Source organism: Plectropomus leopardus, chromosome 19 (assembly GCF_008729295.1).
Source record: "Plectropomus leopardus isolate mb chromosome 19, YSFRI_Pleo_2.0, whole genome shotgun sequence".
NCBI classification, from domain to species: Eukaryota; Metazoa; Chordata; class Actinopteri; order Perciformes; family Serranidae; genus Plectropomus; species Plectropomus leopardus.
This window is the reverse complement of record NC_056481.1, coordinates 2,623,913-2,644,222: the sequence shown is the minus strand read 5'-3', so window position 1 is coordinate 2,644,222 and position 20,310 is coordinate 2,623,913. Positions and strand designations below refer to the sequence as shown.

General features: G+C 40.1%; 1 protein-coding gene across 1 annotated transcript in view; it reads left to right on the top strand.

The window, feature by feature from the left end:
• The window catches only part of LOC121959247 (SRC kinase signaling inhibitor 1-like), a 102,046-nt gene that overhangs the window by 45,191 nt on the left and 36,545 nt on the right, over window positions 1-20,310 (top strand). Inside the window, 2 exon segments of the mRNA XM_042508473.1 lie at window positions 1,340-1,366; window positions 18,398-18,599. Of these exon segments, the coding sequence (XP_042364407.1) occupies window positions 1,340-1,366; window positions 18,398-18,599 (229 nt within the window).

Genomic DNA, 20,310 nt, shown 5'->3' with positions numbered 1-20,310 from the left:
TTCCTCCGCGTGATTAACTTACAAAGCAACACTGCTCCTGCTCCCTGCTACAGGCCAAACAAGTCTGCTGACTTTATATTTTTTTTTCCTTTTTTTAGCAAATTCCACGAAAAGACCGAATCCAACAGTCAGTACGTTTACAGGGCGTTAGAAAAAGTGAAATTACTCTGTTAGTCCGACTAAAACTGGAGTTTAAATTACATGTAAACACGAGAGTCTGACTGAAATCAGACTTATTCCAATTTCTCAAAATCAGACAAACACACCCAGATAATTCAGCTGGAGGCCGGGCTATTCTGACTCATTCTAAATGAGCAAAAACGTTAACAATAAATTAGCAAATGTTTCAAGAAAATTACCTAAAAATAAGTTTTTAAAAGTAATAAAGTAAGAAACAAGAAAATTACCTTGAAAATGTGCTGAAAATAATATGTCATTTTACAAATTATAAATATGTAGTTTTCTGGACATTTTTCCTTTAAAAAAAAAACCAAATAAATAAATAAATAAATAAATATTAAAAATAATAAAATAGGGACCCCAACCATGAAAAACAGTCCCAAAACAGAAGTATGTGAATCGGGTCGTCCACATACTTTAGGCCATAAATTGATCATGAACATATTAATTATTGTGCTTTAGCTGGATGTCCTACATGCAGCCCGAGCTGCTGCTTTTAAAGCGTCAGAGGACGCTGACCTGAATGTCGGCCTCCTCCTTGATAAAGTGAAAATGGCAGAGTCTTAATCCAGTGTGTGCATTGCTTTAATCCTGCTGCTGGGTCCGTGCCAGAAAAACTCTGCATCCAGGGAGAGCCGGGGCCTGAATTTAGGAGCTACATCATTAGTGTGTGTGAAGTCACTGTAAACATTTGATTAATTGCTGAGAAGCAATTACAAGCAATTAAAGTCCTATTATGATGGCAGTGAAGGACAACGCAAGTTAATCTGGCTATCATCACAATAATTAGCCCATCATTTTCCTACCAAGCCTAATTTATAAAAAATAAATAAAGAAAAAAAAGGCAATTTATTGGTTTGTTTGCTTCACTATAATTTTGGGCATTTTAAGCAAAGCGGTGGAGACATTTTAGGGCGTACTTCATACTTCATTCGCCGTGCAGAAGAAATGCACCGTTTAACCTTTATTAGTCACTCTTTGTGGCGTCTCCTGTATATTTGCACATGGGAACTGAGTGACGAAGCGTTTTCTCTCGCTTCTCGTTGATCTTTTTTACTGTTTTGCTGCTTCAGAAAATGTCTAATGCTCGATTCTTCTCTCCCTCCCCGTCCCTTTTCTGTCTCCTCTCCTCTTTGTTTTTCGTTTCTTCCCCCCTTAGCAACAACCAAACTACTGGAGCTTCAAGGTCAGTGCCAATATTGTGTTTGTGTTTCAGCGTAAATCTGTCCCTCTGTGTGGATTCGTCTCTAATAGGATAACTTTTCATTGTGTCTTTTGCATGCCCGCTCGCCTTTTCTCTGCACTGCATTCAGCGTCGGTCACATGTTGGCACACTCTTTTTTGTGTTTAACTCTCTCCTGTGCTGCACGCTGTGACATTTCTGTGTCGGCAGGCAAACAGAAATCCTTGACCAGAAGTGATATCTGTCGTCTTGTGTGGAGGATATTGTGCGGTGGAGTTTCAGTTGGAAAGCTGCTGGTTAGAGGTCAGATTTCTGCTCCTGCGTCCAGAATTCTCTGTCTGTAGCAGCACTGTTTCCAGGTTTTTGGGTGGCTGCCCACGTCTGCGATGTTTGCAGTGATTTTGATTGATTGCTTTTGTAAAAAACACTAAGGGGGATGCAGCGTTTGTCAGTTACGCCCCAAAGCTGCCTATAGATATCAGAGAAGCCGCCTGGCTTAATATTTTAAAAAGAAAACTAAAAACTAATCTCTTCATTTTCGCCGACTTGACGGCTTTGCATTCTGCTTTGCACTTACGCACCGCTGCACATCTTTAAAATGATGTATTTTCCCTTAGCCTTATTTTTTTATTAATAATGTCAACATGTCTCATTTTATTTATTTTATTTTCCATCTGATAGTGTGCATTCTGTGCATTCAGTTTTTATCCTTATTTTATCCTCCTTTTACGAGTATTTTCAAGTGGGTTGTTTCCATGTGAAGATGCATTGTAAGCTTTCTATTCTGATTTTATTTTATTTTTACATGCAGGTTTAATTATGTCTTTTTGTCTTCTATGTCTTTTTACGTGACGCACTTGGTGCATATCATTTTTTTCCTCTAAAGCACGTTTGGCTGCATTTCTTCTATGAAAGTTGCTATTTTTTTATTTTTATTTTGTTATTATCATTATTATTATTATTGAGCCGATCACAGCTTTTGTAGGCGGGATTAACAACGGGAAAGTCATCTTTCCGTGCAAGCATTAAACGTTAGCGACAGAAGCCGATGTCTCACACAGCATCGTCATCAATTCACGCCCCCCAAATGCTGCATGCACTTGCTCTGCAGTGTGCACATTTTTTATTTATTCCGATTCAGGCGCGGCCTACTGTAGGTGTGAAGCAGCAGTTAATGTGCCTCACTTGCAGGTTCGACTGCCTCCAGGCCTCGGGGCAGTTTCACCTGGGTTATTATTTGATTAGCTGGAGGAGTTTCTGAGCGGTCCCAGGTGTGGAAAACGGAGACAGCTGTGAAAAGTGCTGCGTGGTGAAAGATTATCCGTGCCCTCTTATTTCTTAAGGTGATGTGAATGTAATCTGTACTGTATTACACCGTTTACCTAGTGACAGAAAATATGAGAGATGGGATTAGCGGTCGTCACGAGCCAAATTTAAGCCCACGCTGTTACGAACACATGGTTTGCCTCCAGGATTTCTCTGAACCACTCGGTTGCCTCTGAAAGTGTGCCCACACCATCAAAATAAAACCTCATTTTCTGTTGGAGTCAGGAGTTTTTTTTTTTTTACCAAGCTCTGGCAGGGCTGCGATGTAAACAGTGTGAAATGTGAAATGCACAAGTTGATCTGGAAATGGAGCCATTAGTGGTCTGCCAGCGTCATGCTCTCTCTTATGAGTTTGTAGCCGTGGCTGAAGCCACACCAACTGGTTTCAAGTCTCCAAACTGTAGGATTTGAGCCCCATTATGTGGAAATATTAATGCAAAGAGAAATGACAGAGTTTGCAGCAGGCGTGTTTGGACCAGACGTGTGAAGGAGTCATTGAGGGGAAGCTCATTAAAAGTGAGATTTTAATCCCAGCAGTTAGTTTGAGGAGCCTGTTTTCGTGACTGTTGTTCTACGTGCTCCAATTATAATGAGCTCATGTGATTATATGTGAAGGGTCAGTTCACCCAAATTATTAAAAAGAGTTCAGACTTACTGTAGTGGTACCAGCCATGCAGAAAGATTTGGATTTCAGTGAAGATGAGACACTGAACATTAGATTTTTACTTTCGGCATAATTTAACTGCAGTCAAACTTCAGCCAAAGATTCAGCCAGACTTACGAGAAAACTAGAAAGTATTTTAGTTTTTCACAATGCACAACCATCTTTCAACAAGCTAATGCTAACGTCACAAGAATGGTTGTGTACTAGTAACACTGAGTACAACAAAGTACCTCAAAGTAGTTAAAGGTCCAGTGTTTAAATTTTAGGGGGTTTTAGGGGGATTAAGTGGCTTTAGCGGTGAGGATTGCAGATTGCAACCAGCTGTAACTTCTCCTGTTTATAGCCACAGAAGTCACAGAAGTCTCTATCGAAACAAACCAGGCGATTCAAACCAGCAAAAACACTAAATATTAGCTCTTTGTTGCAGAGAGGCTGCTAACTGTAGTCAGGCTTTTCTTTCAAACTGTATCACGTGTTCCTAAGATAAGTACACCCAAAATGTACATATTGTGTGTTTTGAAAGGCTGCGATCATGTGACCGTTGTGCTGATAAGAGTAAACAATAGCGGTCTTGTAAGGAGGCATTTTGGGGAAGTTGACTCACAAAACTTCCCCCCTGGACGTGTGTTTGGAACCGTGAAAATTTTTAGCCATTTTAAAGTGAGTCTTCACCATGTTTCTTTTTGTAAACCCAACGGTAGTAACTTTTATTCCCTAAACCTAACTTCTGAAACTTTATTTTTCAGGTAAAATATACACTAAATAACACACACTTACTGTATAATCTTACATTTATGCCCATAAGTTGTTTCATCTCTTCTTTAATACGCCGTGGCTCCTCTGAGATTTTGAAATTTTGTTGGAACTACTTTCTGGTGAAGAAATAGTCCCCACAGAAATGGCTGACAGTGTTGTGTTTGTTATTCAGGCCGAATGAGATACTTTTTTTTTTTTATGGAAAAACATGTTGCTGCTGGAAACAAACATTTTGTTTTTGTTGTTTTTGTTTTTCACGCTGAGCAGCACACACAAACCTCCATTCACCTCCAATATTTTGAGGTGAAAATCAACTCAACAAAAACTATCTACACAGAAAGATAACAGTAGAAGAAGGTGAGAAAATATGTGTTTGTGATTCGCCCAAAGTAAACATTTAACTGCTCTGGGAGGAGAGAAAACATGCGTGTGATTTTGACCTAAAATCTAAATGTCAGTGTTTCCCTCTCAGCTTTACAGAGCAAAGCAAGACTCGGTAAAGAGCAACAAAAGGCTCTAATGCATTATTAGTTCCACCTCAGACTGGAATACATTATGCTCATTGAGCAGAGCCTCTTGACCCTGACTCCATGTAGCCCGTGGGAGATTGTACTGTTATGCATATGCTAACCTAAGCACTTACTGCAGCTCACAGCATCTTAACCATAAAATGAGCTGATATTCTGAGAAGCTCTTTGCATAGCGACTGCTGATCCGGCGCACAGAAACGCTGCTGAAGTGGAACAATAATAAAGAGGCTGCTGCTTTAGAATCAAACATTAATATTAATATTAGATATTAAAGGATAAGGCTGGTATTCAGTATTTTTCTTATTGTCAACATGTTGAGATAAATCGTGTGTTGCTGCCTTTAGCTGCAACAGCCTTTAAACAAACTTTGCAGCCGACTGAGGTTTGTTTTCGAGAACAGACGCCGCAAAACTGTTCCAAACGACTTACGAGACGCTGGCTTTTTTGGGAACATATTCTTGATCGTCATTAACGCTCGCTGTCATGTTGTCGCTTGTGTGTGTCTCTACCATGGATGTATAATAGGGCAATCTGGATACAGCCAGAAAAAGCAGAAAAAGCTCTTTTTCCGGGTTAAGAAACGTGTAAAATACCCGGATCTACTGGCCCATAGAGCACACGTGGTCGAGCGGGTAACTTCTGCCAGCAGAGCGACTGTTTTGGAGGGAGTGGAGGGCCCAGTCCACTGTGAACTACGGAAGCCCAAAGAGAGTGGCGGAGGAAGTTCAGGAGAAAATCTAGATTTTTAATTTAAAAATCGTCCTAAACTAGAAATTCACATTAATCGATAAATTGATTTATCGCCCAGCCAGCAAAGCAGGAGTGTTTTGTTAATTCTTTGCAATGGGAGCGCCATGGATCTACACTCTGCTTCCAGCAGCGTGACTAAACAATGATTGGACCGTTTTTAGGTTTTTGAGGTGCAGAATGCAACACAGCAACTCTGCAGCGTTAGTGAATGTTTGGTTTTCCCTCATGGCGTTTTTTTGTGGGTGTTTTCATAAATATTGACTGTATCTTTAGAGTACCACCAGTTTTATCTTTTTCACACTGACACAACAACAGCACGATCGTCCGGCAGTGGAGACAGCACTAAAGGCTCTCTTTCCAATTATAATGTACGTTATGATACGAGCACATCCTCTGTGATGTCGTCATTTGCATAATCTTTCCATATTGTTCCTCTTCGTCATGTACAGCAGCAGCAGCTCGCTCCCTCGCCCGTTCAGCTCGTGACGAACACACATGCTGCTTTTTTTCCCTCCCGGTCTTCTCTTATTTGTTGCTGGTTGGCAGCTCATGCAGGATTGGTTATCGCTCCTCTTCCTCTCGGGGAGTCGGGGGTGTCTCGTCTCCTCCTCTGATGCAATAGAAACCCCTGCAGCAGTGTGTATGTGTGTGTGTGTGTGCGTGTGTGCATGCATGCGTGCGTGTGTGTGTGTGTGAGGGTGTGTATGTGTTTAATAGTCCCCCACTGGTCCCCTTTGATGTTTCATTGGTTTGCCAGCTCGCTAAGTGCACACACAAGCACGGGAGATACTCCCACTGCAAAAACACACCGTCCATTAGCAAACAATTATGGTATGTTAGATATGATCACACACATGGACTTTCAGCGGTCATGGGCGCCGTGTCTGTGGATGCATATGTTACACACTCTCTCTCACATGTTCGGATCAGGCAGCGTGTCCATGAGGGCGAACACGGATTCTAACAGCCGCCGACACTGTCGGGAACACAATGGAGCAGAGCGCTGCATAATTCTCTCCTTTTCATCGGCCTCGGCTTCACTTCCACAAATATTAATGCTCCATTTTGCTCTTGTCTTTCTGCCTGGAGTGGCCAGAGTAATCACAGCTCATTGTCTTCTCTCTCTTCGCCTCGGTGTTGAGTTCGGAGGATTGTAGCACACGAACAGGGGAAGGGGATCTTGTTGGAGCTGTCTCCAGTTCTCCAGTTATTCATCAGCCTTCTTCGTTTACACGGAGGTTATTAGGCAGCCTTTTGGTTTTTAGGGGAACCAAACAGAGAAAAGAGTTCATTTAATATCAGACTGTTCTGTAATACCGTATCATACTTAGTGCAGGGTTCATACGGTTAATAAAAAAACAAAAACGTCATGAAATTTGCAACAGCAGTTTCCAGGCCTGGGAGAGTTTTGAGAAATTAAAAATACCATAAGTCTTGGAAAGTCATGAAATTTTGTTTCACAAGCTTGCATAATAACACATGATGTGTTCATTGACAGTCAGAAAAGTGAAAATCCAATGATATTTTGTTTTTAAGTTTTCTAGCTTTGATAAATTATGTAATTTTTGGGGATTTTTAAAGAAAAAAGAAAAGAGAAAAAAAGGGGAAAATGCATTTCTTTCTTAGAATATGGCTAAAACATGTTTTGTTTTCTTAAAAAAAAAAGAAAACATGTTTGTAATCTAAAAAAACCTTTCATTTTCACCCAAATGATCTCTCCCGTCAAATTTTTTTAATTAAACAAAATTCCCAAATGTTCTCTTTCTTTTTTTTTTTTTTCCAGTTATTCATCAGCCATTTTCATGTACACGGGATTATCATGGATCATATGTTGCTGGTGGGATTTTCTTCTGCTTGTTAAAGTAACCAAACAGACCCATAAATCTATAATACCAAACATAACATCATACTTCATTACCATACATATCACCAGTCTGCCTCACTGCTTCTGTCAAAAAAAACAAAATAATAACTAACTTTTTTTTTAGCTGTCAAACGTTTTTTGGGAAAAAGTGTTTAAGCCCGGAGCCTCTTAAGTGGGCGTTTCCCATGACAACGGTGCAATGTCAACTTATCAGTTGTCATCCTCCATGGTGCACTACTGTGGAGGGAATATTAAACATATTATGAAGGTTTACGTGAGCTGTTTTTATTTTTCCAACTATTCCGTAAATATTTCTACTTTCGGCATTTTAGCTGTTGGTGTATTTACTTGTTCTTGTTTTTCCATTTGGAAAGAGGAAGGGAAATCAGCCAATCTTTCCAATTTCTTTTGCCTTTTTAAATAAAAACATGATCCATTTTTGAAGATCTACATGGCGGCCTGTTATGATAACTACCGTGTTTGTTGGTGACGTTCTTCCATAAACAATCGTATGTAAACACGACAGCTGAGACTGAGGTCAGTCAAAATGACAGAGGTCATGTTGATATATTGTACGAAATGTTGATAATATTGTTGCAGGCCTAATACATCTCCAGTAGGAACCAGCATCAAAGACAAGGTGGTCCGAAAAAGAGAGTCACACTACAAACTGGTTTCTGTATTTTTGTGGGATTTGTTGATGATGACAAAATTACAAAATATCTCCGGCTATATCTTTTAAATATTCACGTTATCAGATTGTGACAAAAATTCATGCCTGCCTGAAAAAAAAGTTATGAGCTCAATCATTGAAGGCAAAATAATCATCAAAGGATAAATGAATCCTTTTAATTTTTAATTTTTTGCATCATGTAGCTTTGCAGTGATTTTCCAAACTGCACTGTAAAAAACACAATGTGATTCTTTACTCAGCAGTCTTAAACGAGATGATTCGATAACAAAACAGAGTCAAACATCCACAAAAAACAACTTTGTAAAGGATTTGTGTCACCTCAGGGAGGCTGGAAGCTTCATCTGAGTCTCAGGACGTCCCGTCTACACAATGTGACCACGGCGTTTCTATACAGAGCGGCGTCCCCAGACTACCCCCGCCATATACATCCCAACCCATCCAGACACGCGCTTTTGTTGCCCTCGTGCTGTTCGGCTGTTGATATGACGCTCGGTGGAAAATCGCTATTCCCCAATCTGACTCTGAGAATAGCGGGAGCGTTTTGCACCGCTAAAAGGCTTAGGAGGCCGACGGCTGCAGCGTTCCCCGACCGGCTCGCCGCCTGGCACTGTGCTGCGGCACGTGGCCAGAATCACTTATTGACACTTCACAGCCATCTGCCAAGACTGCGAGGTTTGCTTAGCAGGCTGCGCATTAATAAGCTGAAGCTGGTGGAGAGCAATAACAGGATGAAAAGTTCCCGCCAGAGTTTATGTGAAAGACAATTATCTGTCAGTGTGGCTGAATATCTGAAGAGATAGAGAGCGCAAACGGGGATGAAAGCTGTATTTACACTCAGACTGGGATGACTGTGAGGCTCATGATGTGCTGCTGGAAAATAACTGAGTATATTAAGTACTGTAGTACTGTATTTAGGTATAATTCTGAGGTTTGTGTGCTGAGTATTTCTATTTCATGCTATTTTAAACTGCATCTTAAAGGGCAATATTCGCACTTATACATTTAATTGTTCATTTTAGTCATTTGCTAATTAACAGATTTTGATTAATAATACAAAATATGATTCTATGTAAACTATTTACTAATAGATGACCTAATGTTTTTAATATGTTTAGCATATGTTTTATATATATATTACTCTTATCTTTTTCTTTATTTTTTTTTTGTTTTTAAATCTTTAAAAAACAAAAATGTAATTTTTAAAGAAAACATATCCCCCAAACTCGCAGGCCCACCAAAATAAAAACCATCAAAAATGACATGGTCACGAATGAAGGCCTTACCATGGAAACATTGTGCCCATCCTTCGGTCATCCCCCGGGTTTCCTCAGTGATTAAAAGACCTAATTTTGAACAGCATTTAAAAAATCCCGTCAGCATTGTGAACTATAGTTTTCATGTTAGCTCTGTTAGCACCGTTAGCGGGGTCACCACAGTTAAGTTAGTGGTGCTGACAGTAATTAACAATGCTAAACTTAGGGGTTTTTGGCTTTGGAGCCCTGAGGATGGCCGACATGTTTCCATAGCAACACCATCCACCAGCGGTAATCCCAAAGTGGCCAGCTGACTGGTGGAGACTGGAGGTGGACGCTATGTTTCCTCATAGAAAAGGGATTTTGTATTTTGCGTCATTTTGTTATATTTTGTTTTTTCTTGCCCTTTTCTTCTTAAACAAAAGCAAATGTTGAATCATACACTTCTAGAGATCATGAGTCAAATTTCCAAAAACAATGCTCACCTCATGTCAGTCAGTCACTATGACATTTATTTCAACTGCATAGAAAAGTGGTACATTTTGTAATGCTGTTTGGGTTTGACATGTATGACATCTCATTTTTTTATTTCAAAAAAGGTTTTCTACATATTCTGATGTAAAAAAAAAAAAAAAAAAAAAGTTAAAAATTCACTACATGTTTAGTAAAATTGTGTTAATTTTGAATACTTGAAAAAAATGAGTTGGAAAAAAGTGGCACATAAAATGTACAACTAAATCTCCACACAGCAAGAATGCTGACCTTTAAATTAACCTAGGTGTTGTATATTAAATGAAAAGCAAAAAATATACGTTTTAAAATAAATAAAAATAAATCGATTCTGGAGAAACTCGTCCCATAAAAAAATCCCAATACATACAAAAATCTTTTTTTTTCCCACCCCTAGCATTTATTATTACTCAGATGCTCTGTCACTAGAAAGGAATGCCACGCTCGGCTGCAGTAATGCCCATGAAATCTCAGAGCTGGAGGTGTGGCAGCTGCGTGTCGGGGGGGCACATTACAGCTGTGCACAGCTGCCTCATCAATCAAGATCCTGTGTGTCGGCTGGTGGGAAATCTGGGTCTGGCCGGCCTGTCAGTGCTGCGTTAACGCTCAGAAAGGACTTGTTAAGGTTTCGATATTCATAGAAGGAGCTGTGGATTTTCTCGATACAAACCTCTGCAGAGCTGTTAGAGCACAGTGTGTCGGGAGAGGAGCTAATGGAGCTAAAGAGTAAATAATGAAGCTCTTTTCTTGCTTAACAACATGCTGGAGGCAGAGGTAAGGGTTAACTATGTAATGGAAGATGCTTTTTTAATAAACGGCGTCTTTTCGAAGAATCTCATGCTCTCTGATGGGTTCAGTGGGCGGTTTTTCATTTTATAAATGGCGGGATAATCTGTGTAATTTACTCAATAATGATCAAATCAACCTGTTTGACTGTGGAGGTAGCAGCATGTGGCGTGGCATGTGGTCAGGGCTGCAACAAGGTGTTATTATCATTATCGAATAATTCTGATGATTTACTTTTCTTGTTTTGGCTCCCACAGGTCCGTATATGTATGTGTACATGAATAATGGTTCTTATAATATGTTATAATAAGATGTGTTTTAAGCCCTAAATGCCCAACAGAAATCCAAATAAAGTTTTATGGGATTTATGAGACTTTATGTTTCCTAGTTGTCCGTCAGTCCTATTCTCGTTAACGCGATATCCCAAGAACAGAGGGAATTGGCACAAATGTCCACTTGTAGATTCAGTGATGAACAGATTTGAATTTGGCTGTCAAAGATCAAGGTCACTGTGATCTTGACTCTGTCTCATTCTTGTAAACTCAAAAAAAAAACCAAGTCAAAAATTAAGAATTTATTTGGAGTAATGACCAAAACTCAGATTTCTAAAAGGATAAAATTGTGAAGTGAAACTGAAACTGCAGATTGACTGGTGAACACGACCTCAAGGTGGTAATTCTAGTTTTTTAACGGAATAATTTGTCCATAATTCATCTCAGACGATAACTGTGTCGATATTTTCTTACCTCCACTCATTTTAGACTCACCAACTGTCCACTGAATGTGTCCAAACTCCAGCAGCTCAGCCACGTGTTTCTATAACATAATAACACTCACCTGGTGCAATGAAGTAATAATGTTATTTACAGGCAAAGTTTTTTCTCAGTTTCTTCAAAAGTGACTGCTGGCATGTATGTTGGTTTAAGTTAGTTGCCGTTGAGATTATCAGCCGCGCTGCAGCCGCTCTGACTGACTGGATTGAACCGTTTCCGCTGTGTTTGTGGCAGGAGACGGCTGGTATGCAGCCAGCTGTTTTTTAATTGTTATGGAGCAAAAACAGCTAAATGAGTAGTTTAGTGAAACCTCATGATGTTGGACGAGCTGATGTTATATTCATTTACTATATCAAATTACACACATAAAATAAAACATTCTGCTCTCTGATTAAATCTTGTAATTACAGTCTGTGCTGACAAAATTAAAACAGAATAATTTGGATGCTTTTTCTGGATATTTTACTTTTTCAGTCATCATAGAATGATGATATTGCGATTTAAACACCATCTGTGTTTGGTGTTATAATATTGTTGTGATTTAATCAGACTTGAGGCACCTTCTGCACTCAGATGTAGTTGTAAAAAGCATGAAACAACACTGTAGATCAGTGATACTCAACTTACGGCCCGCAGGACAAAACTGGCCCCTGATAGGGCACTAAATTGTTTTTGTACTTTTAGTATACATAAGGTGCCAGAGTGCATAAAACATCATCAAAATAGAGCTTGTTTATCAAAAAAAGTGCCAGTGGAGGATCCCCCACAGCCCCTGCCAGAGGTCCTCGCTATGACCCCAACATCCTAAAATCCTAGAAATGCCCTAAAATTGTAGAAACATTCTGTATCTGAGAAGCTTCCTTAAGTCCTAAAACCACCTTAAGATCCTTGACACCTCCTTAAATTCCAGAAATGACCTAAAATCCCAGAAACTTCCAAAAAACCTAGAACTAGCCTAAATCCGAAAGATGTCCTAGGGAAGTCCTAAAATCTCAGGAAAGTCCTAAAATTCTAGAAATGACTTAAAGTCCTAAAAAATGTTCTAAAATACTAGAAATCTCCTAAGATCCTAGAAATGTCTTGATATCCTACAAACGTCCTAAAACCCTAGACCTGCCTAAAATCCCAGAAATTTCCAAAAATCTGAGAAACTTTCTAAAATTCTGGAAACATCTTAAAAATCCTAGAAATTACCCAAAATCTGAGAAACTTTCTAAAATCCTGGAAATGTCCTAAAATTCGAAAAATGTCTTAAATTCTTAGAAACATCCTAAAATCCTAGAAATATCCCTAAATCCCTGATATTTCCTAAAATTATAAAAACATGCATGGGGCTGCTGCGACTGGCCCCTGGCCTCCTGTGGCCCCTACAGTACGTTTAGTGTCCCTGCTGCAGGTGCACGTAGGGAACCAGCATCTCTGCTTTAAAACAGAGAAAAAGACATTTGGCAGGAGAAAATAACAGAAGTGACAAATGGTCCTCTTGAACGTTTTCTGCATAAAAGCTCATTAATGGAAACTTGACAGCTCTATTCTTTAGGAATCACAGTCAGACAGGAAGGTGGAACAAGTGGAATTATACACGTCTTTTCATTGTCTTCCTTCAATGATTTCATTTCAGTCTGGAGCCGCAGAAAAGCAGAAGTGTTGCATGACTCGTTTTGCCCTCATGAAATTCATGGAGTCCCTCATGCAGGAAAACATAAATAGACACTTCTCTGACTGTGTGTCCTTGGTACTTCACATTTCAGAAGATGTTTTATGCACATTCTGGAGCAGCTGCTTCGATTTCAGAGACCTTTGTGCTGTCCGTTAACATCGCCTGATGACTGTACGAGTGGGCTTTTTACTGTAAACACCCCCGAGATATTAAAGTCAAACACAGCTGTGGTGCACCGCAGTTTATTTCTTCAGACTCTGATGCTTTAGGAATTTCTCCACTGAGGATAAATTAAGGTGTATCTTATCTTCTCTAATTGTTGCAGGTTGCTGAATTACATCTGAGTTTAAGGGAGCTCTGTAGTATCCAGAGCATTAATAAAGCTGCAAATCACTGTCTGCTATGTGAAGATGCAGTGGAGTAATAGTGTCGAGAGCTGGGAATAAAGTCACACTCCCTCACTTAGTGCAGGGTTTCCCAAACATGATGACCTAAAGTCGAAAAATATCCTAAAATCCTAGAAATGTCCTAAAATCCTTGAACCAGCCTCAAATCTTAGAGCCTCCTAAAGTCCTAGAAACATCTTGAAGTCCTATGAATGACCTAAAGTTTTAGGAACGTCCTAAAATCAGAGAACCGTCAGAAAATCCTTGAGCCAGCCTAAATCCTAGAAACGTCCTAAAATCCTAGAAATGTCCTAAGGTCCAAGAAACCCGAGAACTGTCCTAAAATTCTACACATGTCTTAAATCCTACAAGCATCCTTAAAACCTAGAAATGACCTAAGGTCCTAGAACTATCCTAATACCCTAGACCAACCTAAAATCCTAAAACATCTTAATCTTAGAAAAATCCTTAAAACCTAAAAATGACCTGAAGTTCTAGAAATGTCCTAAAATCATAGGAATGTCCTAAAGTCCTAGAAACGTCCTAAAAGCCTAGAAATGTCCATACATCCCAGAAAACTCCCAACATTCTAGTTTTATCCTAAAATTAGAGAATTGACAGAAAATCCCTGAACCGGCCTAAATCCTAGAAACATCCTACAATCCTAGAAACTTTCCTAAATCTTAGAAATGTCTTGAAGTCCTATAAACATCCTTAAAACCTAGAAATGACCTAAAATCCTAAAAATGTTCTAAAATCCTAGAAATGTCCTGAAATTTTAGAAAAATTCTAAAGAAGGAATTTTTTTTTCTTTTTAGAAATACCTGTGCCTGTGTGGTTAGATCTGACTGCTGTGTTTACATCTTCTTTAAATAATCCAACATAAAAAAGTTTGCAGATCACAACAGAGAAACAGAATATCTAATCCAGTTCATCGACAGGAGTGGATTCTCTTCGGGACTCTGTCTGATGAAGTTACCTCAACCAGAACATTCACTGCATTAATAATAGTGATCTTATAATGGAGAGAGTCACTCTGCCGCTCATGAATCTCTCAGTATTCAGACAGCAGCTTTTCCTTCAGGATTTACAGATGATTATTTTGTGTTTGATGCCACGTTTATTCAGAAATCAATTTTCAAAAAAAAAAACACAAGATGAACGAGGAGCCAGATTTCAAACTTTTACAACTTAATCTGGAGTTGTTTTATTTAATTATTCTCTTGTAGTAAAAACAGTGCTTTGAAACATGTGACTCTTTATTTCCATATTTGATTTAGAATCGTCTTGTCAGACGTTTTCTCATTTTTCTCTTTCTCTTGAGAGCTCGTCGTTACAAAAATCAATTTCATTTACACTTCAGTCACAGAAAATGCATCATATATTCATACCATTTCCCATGAAATTTCTGAATTAAATCACAGAACAAGTGTGTTTCTTATCAAACACTTTCCTGTAATGACTTCTCACTGCAGCCGAAGCTGCTTCAGTACGACACGAGCGTCTTACGAGGAGAGCGAGAGGGAGGACGTCCTCTGAGACATCCTGTGGGAGGGTTATTGACTGTTACTGTGTGAAATAAAACACCGGCGTTAGCCGAGCTTCCTGCCTTTCTTCCCACCTGAAGCAAAGCTCCTCTGCAGCAGATCAAACTAGTTCGGAGGAAGTTAGAAAATGCATCGCGAGTTTCTGTTTGTTTTTTCTCCTCTTCCTCCATTTCTCCCGTGCATATAAGCTACGGCACGTCTCCTCCTCCCAGCCTTTATCTGCTCTCTTTTCGCTTCACGCTCCACTAAACACAAACTTTATGATTCCCTTCCCCTTTCTTTTCCCCTCAGCAGCTCGATTCTTGTGCGGCTGAAGGCAGAAGGTGCGCGGCGTCTGGCTGACATTCAGAGACCATAAATCTCCAAACATATGAGAGGCGGCACACATAATCTTTCAGGCTGCTCTCACTGTTCGAAGACGTGTGTGTGTGTGTGTGTGAGAGGACTCCTAAAACACTGTTAAAGGGGAAGTTCAGATTGTTTGAAGTGGGGTTGTTTGAGATAAAATAGTCAGCGTGTTACAAACAGTAGATATCAGTCAGTTTGAAGAAGCAGGCGGGACTACAGACACAGACGCTAAGCAATGCAGCAGCAACAAAAAACATTTTAGCCACTCAGAAAAAGTCTCTCCTTTAAAAGTAAGGCCTGTCAAAATTACATTTTTTTAAAAATCCTGATTAATTGCTGGATTTCAATAGTTAATTGCCATTAACTGCATTTTTTAGACATTCATTTTTTAATCAGTAATTCCATTATTTTGCATTTCAAAACAGATTTGAAGTCCATTTACATATATCCTGTATATATAGGCCTATATGTCTTTTTTCTTTATAATTTGTTCCCATTGCCTTTTCTCTCCACGTTTTTGAAAGAAATCAAACTATTTTCCTCAGATTTCAAAGAATCAAATATCTCGTGAAAGGCGTCTGAACGCAGCACAAGAAAACTGATGTTGATCCAGGTTTCAAAGGGTTAAATGATATTGAGTTGTTTACATGGGACTTTTTGTAAGCGCTTAAATTATGTTTAGATGTTGACCCCGTCCACAGCCGTACATTGCTTAGATTAAGTGTCGGACTCCAGCCTGCTTCTCCAAACTGTGGATGTGCTGAGTGACATCCACTGTATGTAATGTAAAGTCTGTGGATAAATACCTCATACAACCCCACCTAAAAACTGAAGGTAGAAGGAGCAGAGCCCCAAGAGACAGTTTGGTGCAACAGATTAAATGCGAGTGCATGTGCATTTTCATGTTTGCGTCTTTTTGACACAATTTGTCAGAGTCTCCTGCGTGCTCTCAGCTTGTCGTAGCCTCGAGAAATCAAACGGCACCCATACAGCACTGGTGAGGCACTAAGCAAAGACCACGGATGCATGAGGCAAGCAGAGCCCGCTTCACACAGCACTGTGGGAGCTCATTACTGTACTCTTTGGGCTGGAAAATGTCTGTCAGCGAGGATTCATTAAAAGCCAACCTGCCGCAGCAGCTCCTGGCCGCGCTGTAATGAGAGGTCCTTCACTGTTTGGGCTCCCCAGTGGTTCAGATTGGACAGGTGAAATATCGGCGGTAATCTGCATTACGGACGGAGGCTTTGTTTGCGGTCATTAGCATCACAATGCTCGTGTTTGCTCTGGAACAGTTGCAGGTTACAGCTCTCTCCTGCATCTGCATAATAACATCCATTTATTTCATCTTCCTTCAGAAACGTTTCACTCGGCGACCGCTGCCCCCCGCCGAGTTTTTCATCCTCAACACTTCACTCTCCCCTTTTGAAAATTTAATTGAAGCATTGTTCAATACTTTTTTTGTCCGTCATCATTAATGCAGGTGGACTATTCCGAGGGCGTTTTCTGACTCCGGGTTCAAGTCGGTTTGTTTAACCCGGCGCTCTAATTTTATCTGCAGGATTCGGCTTGTTGGTAGAGGAGATGTAAAGGCTGCTCAGTGTGAGCTCAACTCTTTCAGTCTGTTCGCTAAAAGCTGTCTTTTGTTTCTTCACATCGATTTCCCAGGGACATTTTGTTTGTGCTCGACAGTTTTTTGGTGTCAGCTCATCGATTACTGCAGAAGTAGATGTCACAGCATCATTTTATTTATATCGTTTATTTCATGTGGACAACTCCTGTCTCTAGTTAGGCTTTTAGTTAAGAAAAAGAGGAAAAAAGAAGACATCAAAGTGACATACAATAGTGCGCAGTAACAGGAATGGTAAAAATGAAGGTAAACGTTTACACGAAGATTATATAGAAATACAACATACAGTTTAGTCGACAGATATCGTTTTTTCAGGGCCGACACAGATTATTAGTACTTAATGAGACTGATAACTATGGGCTGGGTGACAAAACGATAACGATATAAATTCCAAAATAACTTTTCCTCGATTGAAATTTGAGACAGAGTGGATAGAAAGTCGATAGAGCACTTTCCAGTCATGTTTTGACAGACAACACGAACAGCCAATGATAATAAGAACAGCACCACGGAGAACCAAATGCAGCGAACGACTTTGACTCAGAACAGCTGAGTGTTTGACAGCCACAGCGCTGAAACAGACACATTTGCAGAGGTGGAGAGTGACTTCTTTAGACTTCTACAGACTACTTTGTGTTAGTTTCAGCTTTAATCAGACTTTGGATGAATTATTGAGAAACACCAGGACGCATCGCTGCGTGACTCATCCAGCTGCTTGCTTTTTGGGGGGTTTAGCCTTTATTTTATAGGACAGCTTAAGTCAGAATCGAACCCGTGGCTGCTGCAGTGAAGCTTTTTTTCTTTTTTTTTTTTACAAAGTTATGGTAAAATTTATAAAATGTACAAATAAAAATAGCTCCCTGAGGTTTTACAAAGTAAACGTTCCTCCCATGCTGACACTTTCTTTGCACTTTTTAATTAATTCATTTTATCAGTGATCATTAAAATAAAACACTGATAGAGACATTCAAAATAAAAACATAAAAATGCCAAATATTGGCCCCAATAATCTGCCGAGCAGATTATCTGTCAACCCCTAATACAGTTACAGTAAAAAAAAAATAATAAAAAAGATTAAAAACACATAACTAACACTCAACTATAAAACATTTTAAAATAGTCAAAAATGCTCACATCTCGCTTTTGTTAAAATCTTTCTATCTTGTGTTGATTTTATTTCGGTTTGACGTGTATTCCACATTTTAGAACCTTTTTTGGAAACATCCAACTGTCTGAGGAGGTGTTATGATGTGCGATTTTACAGCTGTGCCCTTCATGTTTCTGCCAATATTTTGCTGCTGATGAATTTGAGAATTTGAGAAAAATGATCAAATTGTGCTGCTTTATTGTGTGACCGTGGTGCCATCTCATGTTTTTTTAGTCATTATTTTTAATTCTTGGTTAAACAAAGATGCAAAAAGCTTAATTATTAAGAGGCTCTGCAGTTCAACACAGTCAGAAATATGTGAAAAAGTCATTGCATGCACAGCTGTGTTTCTCTGGTCTGTCATGTCTGTTCTCTGTATCTTTTTTTTAAACACTTTAACTCGTGTGTTGCAGACTCGAACTCCGCGTGTGACTCGACTCAGCCCGACACAGCCGGCGCTCGCTGACCAGACCAGCAGGGTTTCCTTCGCGTCAGCTGAAAATCTGGAGACCATGTCGGAGCCCGACATCCCCATCGGCTTTAACCGGATGAACCGGCTCCGCCAGAGCCTGCCGCTGGCCCGCTCGTCCAGCCAGGCCAAGCTGCGGGCGCCAGGTCAGACCGCCGACTTTCAGAAAACGCCTTCGCTCTGTGTTTGACACCGTGACGCCAGCGAGACATCGGACGGGTCCGTCTGTTGGATCGCTGCAGAAAACAACCGTGTTCAGGAGTCAGGAGTCAGCTCAGCGTAGTTTCGGGTTCGTGCTCTCGTGTTTCCACCGGGTCAAACCTGGGAGGCGAGAACATTTAGAGGAGCGTCCTCGTAGTCCGTCCCCTCGTCCTTTGTGTCTCCACTGCAGTGTAGGTCCCCGGTAGGACCCACTGGACTTATGAGTCGAGATAATCTAAGAAAGTTTCAGTCGTGATGTAACCCTTCTTCATCTTCTTCTTCTTCATCTTTGTCTTATTTGTCTTCGTCTTCATCTTCATCTTCTTTGTCTTTTGTCTTCTTCATCTCCCTTGTCTTCTTAGTCTTTTTCTTCATCTCCTTCGTCTTCCTTTACTTTGACTTCTTCATCTTCTTCGTCATCATTTTCTTGGTCGTCTTCCTCTTTATCATCTTCTTAGTCTTTGTCTTCTTGTTCTCTTCGTCTTCCTCCTCCACCTCCTCCTCCCTCTCTTCCCTCCTCTTCACCTTTTTCTCCTCCTTCTTCTGCCCAAAAAAACACTAATGTGTTGATCACTGCGGACACTGCAGTCTAACAGCCTTCATTTATGTTGTTTTAAACATTTTACCTTCAGACTTTTGTGCCTTCGCTGTCGTCCAGCACGACTGCAGCAGATAAAGTGCGTGTGTCATGCTGATTTCTCCTCCTTATCCTTCGCTCATCTCTGTTTCATCACTGTTCGGTTTACATTCAGATCAAGGCCTCGGTTATTTTCCTGCTCCGAGCACGACGAAGCCCGATGATTCGACCGATAACATTCTGCGTTTTGACTTTGGTTCTCCTCATCTGATGATTCAATTCATCCCCATTCAGGGTGCAGCTGCAGTTAACAAACCGTCATTTTCACTTGCGTGTGTCAGCGCTGATGAATGTGCATCTGTCCGCTCTGTTGACACCTCTTTGATTGACGAGCCGAGAGCCAATCGCACGCTGGACGTGTCCACGCATGTAAACTATTAATGTCTTTTTGATGTTTTGGACAAGTTAGCTGTGACTTTTTTCGGCGGCGTCCTCTTCCAGGGAAGCGCTGATTCGAGCTGACTGAAGGCATCGAGTGTTAATCTCTTGAACCTGAGCCCTCTGAGCGCCGAGACGAAGTCAGACTTCAGCAGAGAGGAGCGCTGAATACAAACAGAGCCGTCTAACGCCTCCCAATGATCTCGCCAAGCTACCTGCCATCTTTGATTAATGACTTTGGCAAGAGGCAAAATCATCTGCTTCTTAAAATATCTCTCATGTGAGGACGGTGATGCATTTGTAGGAATTAGAAGAAATTGGACAAAATGCAACCAAATGTAATTCTCAGTTTCATATTTCACACGGGTGAGAATTTTCTCTCTGCTGTCGCAGAGTTCGGCTAATATTAGGATAAATACGTGTCGTTTCATGGGACTTTATCAGTTCAGGTGTCACAGAGGAGAATGAATGTTCAAAGCTATTTTAGGAATTATGACGTGCAGCAGAAGTTACAAGAAAGATGTGATTATTTCATTTTATAAATGAATGCATCAAAATTTAGATCAAACTATAATCTAACTGAGCATCTGAGAAAAGTAACTTAACACGATATGTATTTCTGTGTCTGCAAATGATACTCT